At 35.4% G+C, this 21,575-nt stretch overlaps 2 protein-coding genes across 4 annotated transcripts; one reads left to right on the forward strand and one right to left on the reverse strand.

Annotated features, from left to right (window-relative positions):
* Positions 1-17: 17 nt before the first annotated feature.
* Positions 18-12,020, reverse strand: LOC123564092 (ragulator complex protein LAMTOR3-B-like). Its single transcript, XM_045357396.2, has 6 exons — positions 11,943-12,020; positions 9,520-9,554; positions 6,047-6,105; positions 3,394-3,527; positions 2,507-2,570; positions 18-438 (listed from the first exon to the last, which is right to left on the reverse strand). The coding sequence occupies exons 1-6, from the start codon at positions 11,949-11,951 to the stop codon at positions 365-367; spliced, it is 375 nt and encodes a 124-aa protein (XP_045213331.1). The 5' UTR covers positions 11,952-12,020; the 3' UTR covers positions 18-364.
* Positions 9,977-21,234, forward strand: LOC123564091 (IQ domain-containing protein K-like). 3 transcript variants are annotated; one of them, XM_045357394.2, is made up of 7 exons: positions 9,977-10,235; positions 14,803-15,054; positions 15,313-15,410; positions 17,460-17,512; positions 19,303-19,380; positions 19,760-19,844; positions 20,118-21,234. In XM_045357394.2, the coding sequence occupies exons 1-7, from the start codon at positions 10,229-10,231 to the stop codon at positions 20,304-20,306; spliced, it is 762 nt and encodes a 253-aa protein (XP_045213329.1). In that variant the 5' UTR covers positions 9,977-10,228; the 3' UTR covers positions 20,307-21,234. The 3 variants fall into 3 exon arrangements, with proteins under 3 accessions (XP_045213329.1, XP_045213330.1, XP_045213328.1); XM_045357395.2 differs by having other exon boundaries at positions 9,985-10,250; XM_045357393.2 differs by lacking the exon at positions 9,977-10,235 and adding an exon at positions 12,131-12,274.
* Positions 21,235-21,575: the final 341 nt, after the last annotated feature.

Below are 21,575 nucleotides of genomic sequence, written 5' to 3' on the forward strand. Positions count from 1 at the left end.
AATAAATTGATACAAAGAACATTTGATAACATTTATTGCACTATAACTTCATTTGATAATGGAATAAAAGCATGCTATTCTGTGTAATTCACTTTGAAAATTTTCTACTGACAAAAGTGGAGATAGAGTGTTAGCTGTATAAAGTTCTCCTAAGCAATCTTTATACTTATCAAAGTACAGGTCAATGTTGTATTTTGTCTAATATTTTCATTTTGCTGCACTACTCTTTCACTGACAACTGTTAAGACATCAGTTTTGGTAGGATGCTCAAGATGAGACCAGGAAATAATCACAGACACGCACAGAAATCTCGGGCTGGCACTATATATGTAGTATAATATGATGAATATAAACAATGTGATGACTATGATGCTGCCACTACCCTCTGTAAATCTTGTAGAATGTCTTTAAATGAATTATCCATATCTAAAAGGAGACCTGCAATGAAATAAAAACAACATATTTGTAAAATCATGTACAAGACCTGTACAACAGCTACCAGTACTGCAAGTCCCAAATGAATATTAACCTTTACCCTGCTAAACTTCTAAAATGGACTGATCCATCGTTCAATTTGGGCAATACCACTTATTATTCAAAGGGGTGTTCACTAAAAATTTACTGACAGATATGCAGGCTGATCTTGGTCTGCACTGGTTGCCAAGCCAAAATCAATTGCCGCTAGCAGCCTAAAGGTTAAGAACATCATCTAACCAGAGGGTCATGATGACCCTGGATCGCTCACCTGAGTAATATGAGCTACATGTTTCAAATGTCAAGCTGATAATAAAATATTAAGAAAGTCAGTAGGTCACATTCATGGTCAATGAAATTCAGTTTTACGATTGGTGTGCAAAACTGTGTAAGTCATCAATATTCCAAGGCTGTATCTTAAAAAACAAGAAAGTAGGTCAAGGTCACAATCAAGTGACATCATATTACCTGGGGTCATCAGGTAATTATAATTAAACAGTCTTGGAAATAGGATCAGATGATTTTTTAAGTATTTTTCCTAAATAACTCACATAATAACTAAGTGACCCCAGGGTGGGGCCTCTTTTAACCCCAGAGGCATCATTTGAACAATTTTGGTAGAGGACTACTAGACAATGCATCATACCAAATATCAAAAGCCTAGGTCGTATGGTTTCAGACGAGAAGATTTTTAAAGCTTTTTCCTATTTAAGTCTATATAAAACTTGGGACCCCAGGGCAAGGCCTCTTTTCACCCAAGGTGTACAATTTGAACAATTTTGGTTGAGGACCATAAGACAATGCTACAAACCAAATATCAAAGGTCTAAGCGTTGTGGTTTCAGACAAGAAGATTTTTAAACTTTTTTTCCTATATAAGTTTATGTAAAGCTTGTGACCCCCAGTGCGGGGCCATATTTGACCCTAGGGGGATAATTTGAACAATCTTGGTAGAGGACCACTAGATGATGCTACATATCAAATATCAAAGCCCTAGGCCAGGTCGTTTTGTACATGAAGATTTTCAAAGTTTTCCCTGTATAAGTCTATATAAACCATGTGACCCCAGGGGCGGGGCCATATTTGACCCTAGGGGGATAATTTGAACAACCTTGGTAGAGGACCACTATATGATGCTACATACCAAATATCAAAGCCCTAGGCCATGTGGTTTTGTACAAAAAGATTTTCAAAATTTTCCCAATATAAGTCTATATAAACCATGTGACCCCCGTGGCGGGGCCATATTTGACCCTAGGGGGATAATTTGAACAATTTTGGTAGAGGACTACTAGATTATGCTACACACCAGATATCAAAGCCCTAGGCCCTGTGGTTTTGGACAAGAAGATTTTTAAAGTTTTTCCTTTCGGTTGCCATGGCAACCGAGTTCTGCATGGAATTCAATTCTTTGAACAATTTTGAAAGGGGGCAACCCAAGGATCATTCTTGTGAAGTTTGGTGTAATTCTGCCCAGTGGTTTTCAAGAAGATTTTTTTAGAAATTGTTGACGGACAACACACAACGGACATCAAGCGGTCACAATAGCTCACCTTGTCACTTTGGACAAGTGAGCTAAAAATAGAACTGCTCAAAAACAAAAATATACTTTTTACAGATATGATATTTTTTTCTAATTTTAACTGTATGTATAGCCACTGCAGGAAATAGAACCTGACCACAGTCAGAATTAAAGGCCATCACAGGGGTAAACAGCTGTTTAGCAATTTCAAGGTGACACTGTGCCAAATGAAATATACCTCAGATTACTCTGAGGTATACTTGCCAAGTTTTTTTTTCGAGTGGGCATGCCCCTAGATCCTTGCCTAGAATTTCTGACCCTGTAAAGCAAAATTCTAGATACACCCATGTTTGTATACTGACAATATTCCAGGAGTCTTCCAGTGGGAAACCTGCAACACTGACACTTGATCATTACACTCTTGAAACTCTGTGTCACATTCCTGAACTTGAAACAACATGCATTCAGGTATACTAGTTGTTAAGAAATGAAATAACAGATCACTACATACCTGTATTTGTATCGCTGGATGCTATAAATGTCAGGAGGAGTGGTGATTGGTTAATCTGTACAACCTGCAATGTAACGCAACGTATATAACACAACATATATAACACAAATTTCATCACACTTATGTGTTAGAGCGAATGCAGTGGTCAAGTCGGAACACTGTCTGATTGATTATGAAATCAGGGGTCGTGAGTTTGAGCCCCCGTTCCTCCAAATAAAAATTACTAACATTGGGATAAGAAGCCCACGTGTGGGTGCTTTACACCTGGCACGCTAAAGAACCAGGGAAGCTTCTGGAATTGCAGGGTCTACCGTATCGTGCACTATACTCCCACAAACATTCGTTTTCTGGAGGAGTCACCCATATGGGTTATCAGAGGAGACTATAAATAAGCTTACATACAAACAAACTACCGGTATAGTGTTATAAAGAAAATAGGACCTTTATAAAAGATACTGTAATAACATTTAATTTCATGGACAAAAAATGATAATAGTTTAAATAAATGTCACTATAACAGGTTTAAACTATTCTCATCAGGATGTAAGGATGAACTGCAGTCGCAATAAAACTGGTACTTAATCATTTGAAAAACTTTAAATGGACTCAACAATACCCGGGGACAAGACAATCAAACATGAGTTTTAAACCTTACCCTGCTGAATTTCTATAATGAACTTGTCCATCTTTCAACTTGGACAGTATCATTAACTGTTAAAAGGGGTGCTTACCTAAAATATACTGTCTGAATAGCGAACAGTGCAGACCATGATCAGACTGCATGGATGTGCAGGCTGATCTTGGTCTGCACTGGTCACAAAGACAGAATCACTTGCCGCCAGCAGGCTAAGGGTTAATATGGGGTGAAACATGTATCATTTACGTACCTGATGATTTTCATACATGCAGATGATTGATTTATTTGTTCCCATTCCAAGTTTACTGGCTTGATTGGCTGCTAAACCAAACGTTCCCAAGAAATTATGACGTAATACCAACTCCGGGGTCTGTTCTGTTGCAACTACAACAATAAAATACAACAAGCATGTTCAATTGTCCTCCAAAGCGAAAAGATGTCAAATATTTTTGAAATAACCACAAAATTGTCTTTTTTCAAAACTCATGCATCAGGCAATAACTGTTATTTCTTTTACATTTTCATAAGAGCACATATTTTTAATGTAATTGTAAAACATGTATTTTGCCTGGGATTATTTATTTCAAATTCATATTCTCCTGCATTCAAGAATAGTTCCTTACAAGTGAAATTACACTTGGTCACGGTAACCTAAACTGTTTGATACTACCTCAGTGAAATTAGAGAATTAATATAGTTTTAATTCAGTGAAAAACTTTAAATAAATAATACAACAAGAGGACCATAATGGTCCTGAATCGCTCACCTCTTCCCACATGACCCAGTTTTGAGCATGACGTCGTTTTTTTCTATTATTTGACATAGTGACCTAGTTTTTGAGCTCATGTGACCCAGTTTTGAACTTGACCTAGATATTATCAAGATAAAAATTCTGACCAATTTTCATGAAGATCCATTGAAAAATATGGTCTCTAGACAGGTCACAAGGTTTTTCTATTATTTGACCTATTGACCTAGTTTTCGAAGGTACGTGACCCTGTTTTGAACTTTACCTAGATATCATCAAGGTGAACATTCTCACTAATTTTCATGAAGATCTTATGCAAAATATGGCCTCTAGAGAGGTCACAAGGTTTTTCTATTTTTATACCTACTGGCCTAGTTTTTGACCGCACGTGACCCAGTTTCGAAACTGACCTAGATATCATTCAGATCAATTTTCATGAAGATCCATTGAAAAATATGGCCTCTAGAGAGGTCAAAAGATTTTTCTAATTTTAGACCTACTGACCTAGTTTTTGACCGCAGTTGACCCAGTTTCAAACTTGACCTAGATATCATCAAGGTGAACATTCTGACCAATTTTCATGAAGATCTCATGAAATATATGGCCTCTAGAGAGGTCACAAGGTTTTTCTATTTTTAGACCTACTGACCTAGTTTTTGACCGCACGTGACCCAGTTCGAACTTGACCTAGATATCATCAAGATGAACATTCAGACCAACTTTCATACAGATCACATGAAAAATATGGCCTCTAGAGAGGTCACAAGGTTTTTCTATTATTTGACCTATTGTCCTAGTTTTTGACGGCACGTGACCCAGTTTCGAACTTGACCTAGATATCAACAAGGTGAACGTTCTGACCAATTTTCATGAAGATCTCATGAAATATATGGCCTCTAAGAGAGGTCACAAGGTTTTTCTATTTTTAGACTTACTGACCTATTTTTTGACCGCACGTGACCCAGTTCGAACTTGACCTAGATATCATCAAGATGAACATTCAGACCAACTTTCATACAGATCCCATGAAAAATATGGCCTTTAGAGAGGTCACAAGGTTTTTCTATTATTTGACCTACTGACCTAGTTTTTGAAGGCACGTGACCCAGTTTCGAACTTGACCTAGTTATCATCAAGGTGAACGTTCTGACAAATTTTCATGAAGATCTTTGAAATATATGGCCTCTAGAGAGGTCACAAGGTTTTTCAATTTTTAGACCTACTGACCTAGTTTTTGAAGGCACGTGACCCAGTTTTGAACTTGACCTAGATTCATCAAGGTGAACATTCTGACCAATTTTCATGAAGATCTTGTGAAATATATGGCCTCTAGAGAGGTCACAAGGTTTTTCTATTTTTAGACCTACTGACCTAGTTTTTGATGGCACGTGACCCAGTTTCGAACCTGGCCTAGAATTTACCAAGGTGAACATTCTGACCCATTTTCATAAAGATCCCATGAAAACTGTGACCTCCACAAGGAAAAGTTTACAGACGCACGCACGGACGACGGACGCTGCGCGATCACAAAAGCTCACCTTGTCACTTCTTGACAGGTGAGCTAACAAAATGTGAACAATACTTGCTGGTGAAGAAATAACTTCTCAATAGTGGATATGTGATGAAAGACGGCAATTTCTGCTGAATATAGGGCAAATCATCCTCGATTAATTAAGCCTATTTGGACCATATTAAAACATGACCAAGGAATTGCTTTCTAAATTAAGTGCCATTTTTCTGGATCTACTTGTTTACCCATAAATGAGTTTGACCAAGATCTTAAGGTCATGCATATTCTACCTAAAGATAATAAGTATACATGAAAAAATTTAGGTGCTACAGAGCAATGTTATTAAAAATGTCACTTTTTATAAATCAAGAGACATGTTACACTGAGGTGACAAACTCCTGCCCTAATGGTACACTTTCAAATAACTTTTAACTTATTATCGAACTTGACTGCAGTCATTGGCCGCTGTGTCCAATTTTTATTAAGGTTGCTTCAGAAGGCGGATGCTAGAGTGTAAACAAACTACTTGTGGCCTGACAATGGACGCACAGACAGATGGAGAGACAGACATCCAACCATCATAAAAGGTCTTGTTCTGGTGGCAAAGAACATGAAACAGAAGATGCTAAATATATTATTGTTTACCTTTGAAAACTGGAACTCCATCTCTATCAGTGATCACTATTGCCATCAGGCCATCCACGCTAGAAATATACATTGAAAGCAGTAAGTTACAAGAGTAAATGCAAGACAACTTTCTCAATGTTGGGATAATACATGTTTTTTCATGTTACAACATCTGCAGAATCCTGAGGGATTGGTTGGTACTCGAGCCCGTTATGGTGAGGGTACGAACGATTCCTGAGGGATTCTGCAGATGTTATAACATGAAAAGAATGTGCGGTAATGCTATTCTAGCAAAAAAACACGTATAAACCAAGTAAATGAATATATTGTCCCTCAACGTCATTAAATTTCCATGTAATGCGAGGTAAAGTCTTAAGTTGTTTTTTCACACTGACGTCACTTCATTTTGAACTAGAGTTGTCACAGGAGTGATGAATTATACCCCCATAATATGGCCTTGTCACAGAACTAAGCCAATGTCAAAGCTGAACTTGCTTGACCTTTGACCTACTGACCTCAAAATCAATACAGGTCATTTGCTGGTCATGATCAACCTCCCTGTGAAGTTTCATGATCCTCAGCCCAAGCGTTCTCAAGTTATTGTCCGAAAAAGGTTTAAATGTTTGTTGGGGGGGGGGGGGGGGGGGGGTCACTCTGACCTTTGAACTTTGGATCTCAAAAGCAATACAGGTCATCTGTTGGTCATGACCAACCTCCATATTAAGTTCCGTGATCCTGGGCAGAAGCGTTCTGAAGTTATTGTCTGAAAACCGTTCAAATGTTCCGGGTCACTGTGACCTTGACCTGTGACTTACTGACCTCAAAATTATTAGGGATCATCTGCTGGTTATAACCAACCGACCTTTGACCTACTAGCCTCAAGTCAAACTTGACCTGTATTTTATCATGTAACACCTGTGTCTCAAGTTATCATCCGGAAACCATTTAACTGTTCAGGGTCACTGTGACCTTGACCTTTGACCTACTGACCCCAAATTCGAACCTGACCTGTATTTTATGATGTTACATCTGTGTACCAAAATTTATGATCCTAAGCCCAAGCGTTTTCAAGTTATCATCCTGAAACCATTTAAATGTTCAGGGTCACTGTGACCTTGACCTTTGACCTACTGACCCCAAATTCGAACTTGACCTGTATGTTCTGATGTTACACCTGAGTACCAAAAATTACTTAAATCGGTTAAGCCTTTCAAGAGTTATCATCCGGAAACCATGGAAACCAACCGACTGCCAAGCTCACTCCTATTTACCCCCCTCTAACTTCGTTTTGTGGGGGTATAATTATCTGTTTTTGTGGCCGTAATACGTTTATGCTTTGCCACGGAACGCGCATATATAACAAGAGCACCGCCTTGCGGGTGCTGACGCTCATCTGATTTTTTTTGTGTAATAGAAATATTGTCCTACCCATGATTTTCTAAGTCTAAAAAGGGCCATCATTCTTGCAAAAAGCAGGATAGAGTTATGTTTCTTGATGTTCAGTGTCCACTTATGATGGTGAAAAACTGTTGCAAGTTTTAAAGCAATAGTTTTGATAGTTTATGAGAAAAGTTGACTTAAACATAATACTCAACCAAGAAAATGATTTTCTAAGTCCAAAAGGGGCAATAATTATTGCAAAAAGCAGGATGGAGTTATGTTGCTTGCTGTACAGGGTCAGCTTATGATGGTCAACAAGTGTTGCAAGTTTCAAAGCAATAGCTTTGATAGTTTAAGAGAAAAAGTTGACCTAAACATAAAACTTAACCAAGAAATCTGATATTTTCTAAGTCCAAAAGGGGCCATAAATCTTGCAAAAAGCAGGATGGAGTTATGTTTCTTGCTGTACAGGGTCAACTTATGATGGTGAACAAGTGTTGCAAGTTTTAAAGCAATAGCTTTGATAGTTTAGGATAAAAGCTGACCTAAACATAAAACTTAACCAAGAAAACTGATTTTCTAAGTCCAAAAGGGGCAAAAAATCTTGCAAAAAGCAAGATGGAGTTATGTTTCTTGATGTACAGGGTCTGCTTATGATGGTGAACAAGTATTCCAAGTTTCAGAGCAATAGCTTTGATAGTTTAGGAGAAAAGTTGACCTAAACATAAAACTTAACCAAGAAATCCGATATTTTCTAAGTACAAAAGGGGCCATAAATCTTGCAAAAAGCAAGATGGAGTTATGTTTCTTGCTATACAGGGTCAGCTTATGATGGTGAACAAGTATTCCAAGTTTCAAAGCAATAGCTTTGATAGTTTAGGAGAAAAGCTGACCTAAACATAAAACTTAACCAGGCAACGCCGACGCCGATGCCGACACCGACGCCGACAACCGCTCAAGTGATGACAATAACTCATCATTTTTTTTCAAAAAATCAGATGAGCTAAAAAGGTGTTATAACAGCACGTGAGTTTGAGAATCTCTCTGTTAACACATGTTTTCTCTCCTGTTAAAACACCCCCCGAAAAGTGACAGTAACAGCAGTTTTATGCTAGAATAACAGTTCATGGCAAGTTCAAAGTAGGACAGGTGACATTGTTTAGTTATCATAAATAGTAAACAACAGTTTGAAATACTCCGATGCTGTTAAATTTTCCTGCGTTCTTAACCAATACATCAGGGAGGAATACATTCTTCACAATGATTAAATATAAAGCTTTATATTTCAGGCAGTTTACGTCCTGTACACAGTTACCAACACTTTTAAATTTTGAATGCATGAAAATGACAAATTGAATAAAAATTGAATGTGTGTCTATAGGACACTGGTGCCCCAACCCACTTCCTCTATAGACACTTGTGCCCTAACCAACTTCCTATCACTGAATATATGGTTTCCTGACCCTAGGAGAGATATTTTCAAGACAACTGCAACATAAACTTATAGGCACTGGATGTGCATTTTTCACTAAATCAAGGACCATAACTGACTGGCTGAGTGAAATCCCAAACAGACCACTAGATGCACCATTTCACATGCTTTACAACAATCTTGTAATGTTTTACTACTCATTACTACTCTAGTTCAAATACTTTTGAGATGTAGGTGACACAAACTATGCATACTTTTTACTAAGTCAAGGACCATAACTCTGATCTGGCCAAGTGAAATCTCAAACAAAACACCAGGTGCACATCTTTACATGCCGAATAATATTCCTATTATGTTTCATAATCAAAGGTAAAGTAAGTTTTGAGATATATGCGATGCACACTTTTAGGCTCTTTTTATGCATTTTTTTTACTACGTCAAGGTCTATAATTCTGGTGTGGCTGTGTGAAATCCTAATTCACACACAAGGTGCACAACTTCACATGCTGAATGACAATCCCGTCAGGTTTGATGACTCTAGGTCAAATCCTTTCTGAGAAGTTCACGACACAAAGTAGGATGGACTAACAAGGGCAATTCTAAGTGCCCGCTCCCCCTCCCCAAAATTTTCGCTGGTACAACAACAATGAGCATTCTTTACAGCTTATGGCTTACTCACCTCTGTAGCAGTCTGGTGAAATGTGCCTTTACTTCCTGCAAAAAAAATGGTAGACGTAAAGTAGAAACATCACAATTTAGAATTGTGAGAAAGGTTAACATGTTATACAGGCAAGATGTAGTCAGTGCATGCAAGTTAACATAATATCTGACTTGCCCCGAGGGCAACTCAAAATGGTTTTGATTTTTTGATTAAAGAGATATTCTTAATGTTCATGTCATTCCCTAGCATACTTCATTTTACTATTTTTTGACTGATGACTCATTATTTACTGTCAAGCCTGACCTAGTTTTGAAACATCATGCATGTCAATAAGTTATTTATATTCTAAGGTTTTCTAGATGGTTCTATCAACAGGGTGTACCATTATTTTAAAGTATGTTGTTTTTTTCTCCAGAAATCTTTTTTTATTCTTGATGATACATGAAAGGGCTGGAACCTTCCGTGATGCTTTAAACTGAAAGCTGTCTGAGTAACATCTCATTCAAAGAACTTTCTGTTATTTCTTAATACCAAAATATTATCAGTTTGGGCGTTTAACAGTTGATGGATCTACATTAAAATTTGGATTTAAAAAATTATCTTTAAAGAGAGGATTTATAATCAAATTCATTTTGGATTGCATGAGAAATTTTGAATTAATACTGATTGGATTTATATTTGACCAGGACAGGATTTGGACTATTCTTGCATATTAAAATTGGACTTTATGGCTAGTAAATATTCTTAAGGTATTTGAGTTGTTACTTTTCAAAAAAAAAAAAGTTATTGTTACTAGTTGTTGGTTTGTTTTTTCTGTCATGTTAAGTATTTTAAGTAACAAGCAATTGTTACAATTAGATGTAACAATATGATGTCAATATACCCTATCTGTTTTCTACATCTACATTATTAAACACTCCACAAAAACAAGGAAACATCAACAAGCATTTGTTAAAAGTGAGACCTATCTCAAGAGGTGCAGGGTAAAAAGAATAACAGCTCTGTCTAACAGGGCATAATGCATCTGCTAGCAAGCAAAATAGAAAGGGCAGTAAAAATGGGCATTAAAAGTAACAATTAAAACTAACATGTATGTGTGCTGTTGGGGTGGGGAGTGGGAGGGAGTGTACTGAGGAAGAGGGATACAGTAACTAAGATACAATATCAAGAAACTTAACAAAAAATTTTTAAAAAATGGGGCTGCCTTTGACCTTGACCCCTAAGTCACTGACCCAAAAATTAATAGGGATCATTCTCAAGTGATACCTTAATAGTCATTGCGTAAAGTTTGAAAGCAATAGCTTTAATACTTTCTGACTTAGGGCCTGGAAATGAACAATTTACCAGATATTAAGTCAGGTTGCTGTGACTCTGACCTTTGAACCGCTGACCAAAATTAAGATAGGGATCTAATCATCTTCATCCAGTGGTTCTTAGTTACTGTGTAGTTTGAAAGCTGTAGCTTTATACTAAATGACGTATAACTTGGTAATTATTTTCAGTCTCTTACTGTGACCTTCACCTTCGACCTATCAGGACACTTGTTTGGCTGTTTTGGGGGCTGAATATGGTCCCCATTCCCATCATAAAATAATGTTTTTTCCCCTTTCTCAGAAGAAAATTCCCCTGATAATAATGTTGTTTGACACAACTAGATATGAACTCTCTTTCAAGTTATATTATAGTGCCTCTAAGGAAGGTTACTGCTGCAATATAGTTACATTAGTAAGAAAATGACTGAAAACAGTATCAATAAGTGTGAAAAGTAGTAACATATATATGGCCAAAAACTTCCCTTTTTTGTCTAAAAAAAACGAAAAATTCCCCTTCCTGAGGGTGTGGGTACCTGTCCCCAAAAGTTGTCTAGTGCCCTGCCTATTGACCCTAAAAACGCTTAACTTAAAGGGTTTTTCTAAAAGTTTTGAAGATCACTACGCCCCTAGATGTCAGTTAAAACGGTTATTCATTTTAAAAAGATATGAAAATATGAAAATTGTAAGCATTTCAAAACTTTTTGAATTTTAAATATCAATAAATGAGCAAAAAAGTTATTAAAAATTCTGATCCCATACACAAACGAAATAAAAACATGTTTTGCCCACCACCAGATAAAACGAAGTTAATGCACGACGTCTCCGCGATCTCTCCTATACAATTCAATAAAATTATGTCTCATTTTCTAAAAGCTGGTATATAAAAGCAGGCTTCAAATTTTAATGAGATCTTCAACAGACGATCACCATGTAAGGTTTGGGCTATTGATCTCTAAATCTAATATCACTGACATAACCGACTACTGTTACACTTTAAAAGTGCCCTCACTGAAAGAAAAAACACAAGGATTTGTAAGACCAGATTAGTATAAAAATATGAATGGATAAAATATCCGTACCACAATAAAGAAATAAACAGATGACATGTGTATAACCATAAGAAATTACCTCTGTCATTTTTGTCAGGTGATTTTACTCACTTCCTTGTAAGAGTAACTTCCCTTGACCAAATGCCTGACAACATTTTATTCATGCGCGTTTTTGTCCATCGCATATTTGCAGTCTAAAAACTATTTCTTTTAAATAAAGACGTTAAAGTTTCTATGGCCATTTTTATTTTGAATGATTATGTATACAACTTAAGCAAAATTTACCAATATTTTAAAGAAAGACTGGAATTATTTTTTGCGCGGATTTGTTTACATCACAAGTTATATGGCTCAAAATGTCTGTCATAACAAAAGTGCCAGAACCAAATATATTTGATGAAATTTGTAAAGGTAACAAATCTATGAATACATGAATCATAGATTTACAATCAATTTGATCACATACTTCCATTTGTTGACTTTTCACATATAGATTTATCACGTTATTTCAGTAATTTTAATGCCAATTTGTGTCGCGAAAACAGGTGCTATCTTTCTGGTCATCTAGATAAGTCTTTCAATGAATAACTGGGTAAATATCTGGAGTGTGACAAAATAAGGTATATACCGTGCACTGTTTGTATTCTTGGCACCGTCACTTTACCAGTAAACAAGGCCTGTCACTTGCTCAGTGCTGTGGTTAAACTTAATGCCCCACAGTTCTTACTATTTTTCCAATTGCTGGAAATCATCAAAAATGACACAATGTGCTCCAATTAAAGTTACACCTATACAAAAAAATGGAACCCAGGTTTGACACCAATTATGACAGTGTTCAAATAGTAACCGATATTTTTGAGTGAAAGCATAAGATAACAGGCATAAAACATAGTTTACGCTCGTGAACCCTGGTTTACATTCGATAAACTAGGTTTCTTAATTGAACTATAAATTATGGTTGTTATCCTAAGTTCACGAGCGTGAACCTATGTTTACGGGAGTAAACCTGGGTTCATGAGCATAAACAATAAGTGAACTTGGGTTAACAACAGTGAACAAGGGTTTACTACTGTATTGGGTAAATTGGAAAACAGGAGTTTGAAACCCTTCCCCACAGCCACCAGGAAGCATTGGAAAGCTATAAGAAAAGTAATAGATCTGCCCTTGTATTGCGTGTGCAAAATGCCAGACACTCATAGTTTGTATGTTTATTGCGATGAATGCTCAAATGAATAGCATTCAGAATGCGTGGACTTGGGGGATAGGGATAGGAGTATACATGCTTCATTGGCATTTTTATACCCGGAATGTAAAGCTAAATCTTAAATTTTATTGAACATAAATTTATCATTTATACATTAATGAAATAACAAAAACAATGGCAATTAAAAACTTGCCTTTAAATCTCGATTGTGTGCCATGATTTTTCTATTCCATGTATGTTTCATATTAAACTTCTGTTCCATTGATAGGCTGTTCCGTAAATGTTCTGTGGATTGGTTGTTCCGTGAATTCTCTCCCTTTTAATGTTCCGTCTGTTCGTGTTTTCGATTGTATCATTCAGATTTGTTTCGTTCCGTTCCATTTCATTCCGTGTTTTAGTAACGACCCTGTAAACATAGGTTCACACTCATGAACATAGGATAACAAACGAAAGTCATAATATTGTTTAAGAAACTTAGTTTATCTAACATAAACCTAGGTTCACGTTGATAAACTATGGTTCACACTCAAAAACCCAAGTTCACAGTCATAAACATAGGCTCCTGCACGTTTTACGAATGTGAACCTACGTTTACGAGCGTGAACTATGGTTTGTGACGTTATTCTTTGTTTTTTCCACTTGAAAAAATAGGTTAACATGCTTTTAAATTACTTTTGAAAAACCTAGTTTACCGATCGTTTATTCTAGTTTTTCTACCATGAACCTGGGTCACATAATTATTGGACAATTGCCATACATGTCACGTCTGTAAACTATGGTTCACGGTCATAAACCTAGGCACATGGTCATAAACATTGGTTTACATTTGTAAATGTAGGTTCACGCTCGTAAACATAGGTGCACGGCTGTAAACCCATGTTCACGCCCGAAATTCGTAGTTGATTTTATAATCCTAATATATCAGCCATAAACCATGGTTTACATTTGATAAACTAGGTTTCTGGATTGAACTACGAGTTTCGGTTGTTATCCTGTGTTTGTGTTCATGAACTTGTAAAGCATAGTTTATGAACATGAACCTATGTTTTCGACCGTGAATTTGGGTTTACAAGTGTGAACCTTCATTAAAGACTGTGAACTATGATTTAGTGTGTAATCCTATGTTTTCGTTCGAAAATATAGTTTAGTATATGAAAAACCAGGCTTTATGTTCAAAAAACCTGGTTTATCGATCATTAATCATAGTTTTTCAAATGTGAACCTGGGTTAACGTAATTATTGGACAATGGGTGTGCCATAAATGTAGGTTCAATGAGAGAAGAAGGGCGTCTTAAAAAAAAATAACTAAAACTGAGTAATACGTCAGCAAATAACAGCAAACGTAAGCACAAGGATTTTAGTTTGACCAGGATATTTCCTGAACAAATTAACAGTGGATAAGTAACAATCCAAGATATTACCTTATCAGTAAAACTGGAAACTTTCGAAGTATAAAGAAGTGTGGAGTATGTCTTAAGCACTTGACATTTCTGACAGCAGCTGAATATTCTGCAGTTTGTGCCAAGCATGAAAAAAATGTATGATATTTAGTCAGTCACCAGTTGTTATGATTTAAGTTCTCTCATATCATCATGGACTCACGACTTAGGTTGCAGTATTCTAAATAAAGGACTATGACAGAACAACCAACAACTAGGCAGTGTTGTAATTTTTTAAGCACTGATATCATTTTATAATTAAGATATTCTATATTACTAAATGTTATTATTTTCAGAATTTTCTGGTTTCAAACAATATCGTGAAGATGATGAAGTTTCAGTTGCCACAGACTACCAGGACTATGATCCTGCCAAACATAACCCTGTATTTTATGGCAGGATGCACAGTCGTGTACCAGTAGATTGCGACCCAAGAGAGGATGTTGACCCAGCTGTTATTCACCCCTCAGTGATTGGGTATTCATTTACAGAAAAACCTCCAAAAACACCTCCACCTCCCCCTCCACCAGTTCCATCTAAAGAGGAGTGTATGTCATATTTTATTTGCTTTTTATTTTGTCTTAACCGCTATTTTTAGGGGTTTTTTTTAACATTTCGCATTTGTAGATCAGGTTTCAAAAGTCATTTAGTGCTCTCTTGAATGTATGAACACAGTATGCATCATAATGGCATATGTTTAAAAATGTACTACAGAAATACAACTACAATAGTTTCACTATTTATCAAATTTATATCATGCTTTAAGTGATCACTCCTATAAATTGTATGCATTTGATTATTCACAGGTTCGCCGAGAGAATATCTGCAGCATTATGTTTTTCCCGTGCTAGTGCCTGCTATGGAAGAAATGTTAAAACAAGCTAAAACAGAAAAATGTTTTGAGGTAAAATTCAAACTACTTCATAAAACTTTAAAAGTAATCAGTTACAACAGGTTTTTCTGTGACCTCATCATCATATCTTACCTAGTCACTTTATGCTGTTAGATAAAACATCAGCTTTGTCTCAAAAGTTTAAGGAAACATCTTCCCTGCAATTGAATGCTTGTATAACAGAAGTCCAGTTATTGTTAATGGTCTTATTCATTCTGAGATTTTTTGCACGATTTTTCAAAGAAAAAGTAGAGCTATTGCACTCGCCCTGGTATCGGCATTGCCGTTGGTTAAAGTTTTTAATAAAATCAAATGTATCTGTTGCTATCAAAGCTTTTGACTTGAAACTTAAAGTAGTTATTTACTATCAAAGTCTACACTAGCAGAAACAATCCCCATAACTCGATTTGAATTTTGACAGAGTAATGCCCCTTTTTAACTTTGAATTATTTGGTTAAAGTTTTTGATAAAGTCAAATATCTCTGTTACTATTAAAGCTTTGACTTGAAACTTAAAATAGTTTGTTATTGCTGAAGATAGTCCATTTCTATAATGTATCCTTTCTTGGCGGATTATATCCGAACATGACATGGATATTTCTAAAGACAAGCAGGAATTTCCTTGTGATTATGTCTTATAGTATACTCAGACAGTCTTCCATGATATAAGTAAATGACTTTACTTAACAACTGGAGAATGTCAAAATTGCATGCCAAAAATCTGTAATCAAACAGAATTTCACAGTTGCCATTACATGTCCACTATCTTCCATCTAACTTGAACTACTGAGAATATGATGCTGCATTTAGCTTAAATTTTAGGTCTATAGATCTACAAATAACAAAGAACAGTAGGTTATGGTATTTCAAATATTTAAACTATTAATTTCATTTACCAACCAACTGCTTCCATGTTATTGTCCAAGTACTATGCTATTTGTGTTTTTGTTTAAAGTTTGGCCTCTTTACAAACTATTAGATGAAAGTCTTTCTTTAACAGATTTTCCTTCAGAAAAAAAATCATAAAATTCTACAGCTGAAGACATACTGTATAACACTTAATATTGATGACACCAAAATATAGTATTTTTTACCAAATAGATTTATTGGTGCAGTTTTATTTAGGTGTAGTTTTAACAACTTGTATCACCATAAGATCTCGGTTCCTTTCTTGAACTGGCCAGATCCCATTATCCCATAATGAAGATACTGATCTGAAATTTCATTTATGTCAACAGATTTATTTGGCAGATCCTTCTTTTGTTCACTTTCAACAGTTTTCTTTTTAATTACTTCCCTTGTGCATTACTATAAATAGCTTATTTTTAGTAACTTTTTTATTATTGGCTGTAGGGAAAAACCGAGACCACTTTTCTGTGGTACAACATGGATGGTACCTCCAATTTTTAGGTGTATTTTGACATATCTGTACCTTGTAAGAATTTTTTTTTCTTTTTGGTTAAATTTCTTTCCTTTGTTGTTCCTGTCCTTTGGACTTAGATATTTTTTCTGAGGACCTTCTTGTCCTCAAGTGCAATGATAACAGGTGAGCGATATAGGGCCATCATGGCCCTCTTGTTTACAAAATTATACCCCTTTTTCAACTTAGAAATTTTTGTTTAAGTTTTTGTATGTAAGCTGGTATCTCAGTATCCACTAATGGGAAAGGATTGAAACTTCACACACTCGTTCCCTATCATGATATGATATGCAGTGCAAAGGGTCAATAACTCAACTTAGCCTTTTACAAAATTATGCCCCTTTTTCAACTTAGGAGTTTTGGGTTAAATTCTTATATGTAAGCTGGTATCTCAGTACCCACTAACGGGAATGGATTGAAACTTCACACACTTGTCCACTGTCATGAGCTGATAAGCACTATGCAGGTTCCATAACCCTATTTTGCTTTGTTACTAAATTATGCCCCTTTTTCGACTTTCGTATTCATTCAATCGACAAGGCTGTTGAATAGTCAAGCGTTGCTGTCCTCCGACAGCTCTTGTTTTACATATTAAGATTATGAATTATATAATATATAATTTGTGTAATTTGTCTCTTTCAGAGGAAAAGAACGAAGTTTAATGCTTTAGATTATGTAACTGCATTCCTTTATAAGTAAGTCTGATGTTTTTCTTTACTTTTGTAAGTTGTTGGTTCAGTCAGTTTGCACTTATATATTTATAGTCATGTTATTAGCTCACCTGTCACATAGTGACAAGGTGAGCTTTTGTGATGGCGCAGAGTCTGTCGTGCGTGCATAAACTTTTGCTTGTGACATCTCTAGAGGTCACAGTTTTCATGGGATCTTTATGAAAATGGGTCAGAATGTTCATCTTAGTAATTACTAGGTCAAGTTTGAAACTGGGTCACGTGCAGTCAAAAACTAGGTCAGTAGGTCTAAAAATAGAAAAACCTTGTGACCTCTCTAGAGGCCATATTTTTCATGCGATCTTCAGGAAAATTGGTGCGAATGTTCACCTTGATGATATCTAGGTCAAGTTTGAAACTTGGTTACATGGGATCAAAAACTAGGTCAGTAGGTCTAAAAATAGAAAAACCTTGTGACCTCTCTAGGGGCCATATTTTTCACGAGATCTTCATGCATATTGGTCAGAATGTTCACCTTGATGATATCTAGGTCAAGTTCGAAACTGGATAACGTGGGTCAAAAACTAGGTCAATAGGTCTAAATATAGAAAAACCTTGTGACCTCTCTAGAGGCCATATTTCTCAATGGATCTTCATGAAAATTGGTGAGAATGTTCACCTTGATGATATCTAGGTCAAGTTTAAAAGTGGGTTACGTCCCTTCAAAAACTAGGTCATTAGGTGTAATAATAGAAAAACCTTGTGACCTCTCTAGAGGCCATATTTTTCAATGGATCTTCATGAAAATTGGTAGAATTTTTTATTCTGTGTTGAATCTAGGTCAACTGAGCTCAAAAACTAGGTCACAAGTCAAATAATAGAAATAACGATTATCAGTTCAACACTGGTCATGTGGTAGGTGATGATTCAGGACATCATGGTCTCTTGTGATTGGTTTTATAATACATAAACAAAAGCTTCAATGACTTTCAACATATTTGAACCACCTCTATAGCCTTGTGGTAGAGTGTCTGTTTCAAGTGCAGGAGGTGGTGGGTTCAGTCCCCAGCCATGTCATACCAGAGATATTATCAATGGTACAGTATTTCCCCTGCTTTGCTCTTGGCATTAAAAGAGAATCTGGCTTCCATCATGGTGATAGTGACTTATATATGTCAGAGAACTTTTTTTCACAATCTACCAAAAATCAAGCAGTATAAACTAATAGTATAAACTAAACTATACCCGTATAATATTCCATATTTGAAAATGTGAACAGTTACTACATATAGTAAATGTAAACAGGTTTATAAATGTGTATATTTACAGTACTATGCATTAGGTTTAAAACAGTACACACTTCCTACATATATAGCTAAACACAATATGAATGTGTACTACCACTAAAAAACGAAGTTTTTTTAACAAATGACAATTAACTGGGAATATAGCTCTATGTACATAATTAATTTATATATTTGATAATGTTATAAATGATGAGGATTTTCTACATTTGCTGTGAAAATTTAAAGATGAAATATTTAAGTGATCTTTTATATCTTTTGCTGTAAGCACAGTCATGTCTTTTTAATTGACTTCAGTTGTTAAAAAATATAGTTTCAGCACCATAAATGGCATTGTTACTGCTGCTATCAGCGCTTTTAATTTATAACAGGCACAAAGTAAGCTGGTATACAGTGTTGCACACCATTACTTTATCCTGTCCTATAATACGCTGAGTAAGAGACGATAGTATGCTGTCAATAATTACTATGTGTATGTAGGTTTTGATGACACTATATGAATTTACATTTCAGCCACAACCCTAATAAGTTAGAGAGAACTAAAACAGAATTAGAAGATATACCTTTTGTACAAGAATGGCTCAAAGATCAGTAAGTTGCTGTTTCAAGTTGAAATTATTCATAATCATGCTTAATTTTGGATATCATTTTCAAAAAGTCAATGCATTTTTATAAGCCTGTTTTGGAATAATGGGGCATATTATGTGATGGCATGCACTTCTGTCATATTTTTTGTCCAGAGCTTAAATTAATAACCATTCAAATTATTGATTTCAAACTTGGCATATAGATAGGTGTGAGTGAGTCGATGAGCAGAGTGCAGGAACTGGGTCAAAGGTCAGTATCACAAATTAAGCTCAAAGGTCAAATCTGTCTGTCATATTTCTTGTATAACTTAATAACCCTTCAGTATATTGACTTTAAACTTGGCATATAGGTAGGTGGCAATGTATTTCTCTTGATTTTACAGCCCACGTCCACCACTACCATTGTCTTTGATCTGGACGGAGGAGGAGGCTGCACTCATAATACAATCTTTCTGGAGAGGATATCTGGTAGGTTCATCTGTGTTTACATAATGTTTGTTGAAATATTCTTTGGTAACAGAGAACTGTAAGTGTGTGATTTAATCTCTAATAAGTTTCAGAATGTGCGATTTGGAGTTAGGGTTATACATAAGCAAATATTATAGTGTTTCTGAGTTTGGGTTGTATACATTATATTCTCCCTAGCTACCACATTTTTTGACAGTGAGAAACAGAGCAGAGAAAAGTAATATCAACTGTGATGCATGTGAATAAGTGGAATGTTTCTATATCTATATTTAGGTACGTCGTGAACCAGAGGTACAGGAGTTGCGACAGTGGCAGGCAGAGTGGAGAGAGGAACTGGGTGGGATAAAACGGCGTGTCAGTGACTTTTGGGAGAAAAAGATGCCCGAATCTCCGAAAGCCTCACAGGATAATCTAAATACAGACAATAAAACTGAGGAAGTTGAGCCAGCCAAGTCCTCATAAACTTACTGATATAAACGCATTTCACTGTCTGTCAAAAATCTATCTAAATTTGAACAAGTGTTAATTATATATTAACTTTTCTTGTTATATTGTTACATTTGTGAGTTTTGGACAAGAATGTTGATGTTTTATATTTATTTTAATTACTATTACATCCATCATTTCCTCGATATGGTTTTACGTTGTCTTCTTTTTAAATGTAAGACAATACTACTGGTTTTATGCATCATTTTAAAAGGACCCTGAAAAACGATTTTTCCTCTAAATTTTAGCCATTTAGACATAAAAAATTTTAAAACTTAAACATTGAAATTTGATTTCATTTATAGCTGGATTTTTAGAAAACTTTCAGGATATCTTAGTTAACATAATAGTAACATTTCTGTGCAAAACATTGTAAAATTTTTAATTTTTTTTTTCAAAAGTGTGATTATGACTCATTTTGCAGTGGGGGAAAAGTGACATTATTGAAGAAACTTTAGAAATTTAAAAAGATGCTGCTACCACTGTTGGAGACATTTAGAATGGTGTACATGTAGAGTTTCTAACTGAATCTTGCAAAGTAAAGTCGCAATTCACAAAAAAAAAACCCTGCTATGGATAAGGTGGATCTAACAGTAACATATCCAAACACTGTGATACAAAACATGATTTTATTGTAATTTATTTTCATTTTGTCTAATTACATAAGAGATGTATTTGTAAATTGTAAATTAAATGATTTACTACACACACAATTCACAAATCTAAATACTGTGAAGTGGAATTTGATAACAGTTTGATATACAGCAAGTATTCTCAATTGTTATTTGAATATAGACATGTTTTATGTTGTTCTTCACAATGGAAGTATTGTCAATGAAAATATTTGAAAAGTCTAAGAATACTTTTGTTCTTGATAGCTTAGTAAATATTTGTTAGCTAACAAGTTTTTAATCATTATTTAGTTCCCATATACTCTATCAAATGGTTTTGACCAACTTTATCATACAGTCAGGCTATTAACTTTAGTTTTGAATCCAGTGCAAAGAAATATGTCCATAATGATAGGTAATTCTATACTTATTGACCTGTCTTGATTTTTCCATGATAAAACGTTATGCTACATGTTTGATATTGCTGTTACATTATGTTTGATAGAGGTGATTCATTTTATCTCCATGCTAAATATTTTCTGTTATAATCTGTCCACTATGATACAGAAGTGTCCTTTTTATCTCCATGCTCTCTCTTTGGCCTATAAACCCACATACACATCTTCTTTTTCCT

This window comes from Mercenaria mercenaria, chromosome 2 (genome assembly GCF_021730395.1).
Source record: "Mercenaria mercenaria strain notata chromosome 2, MADL_Memer_1, whole genome shotgun sequence".
NCBI lineage: Eukaryota > Metazoa > Mollusca > Bivalvia > Venerida > Veneridae > Mercenaria > Mercenaria mercenaria.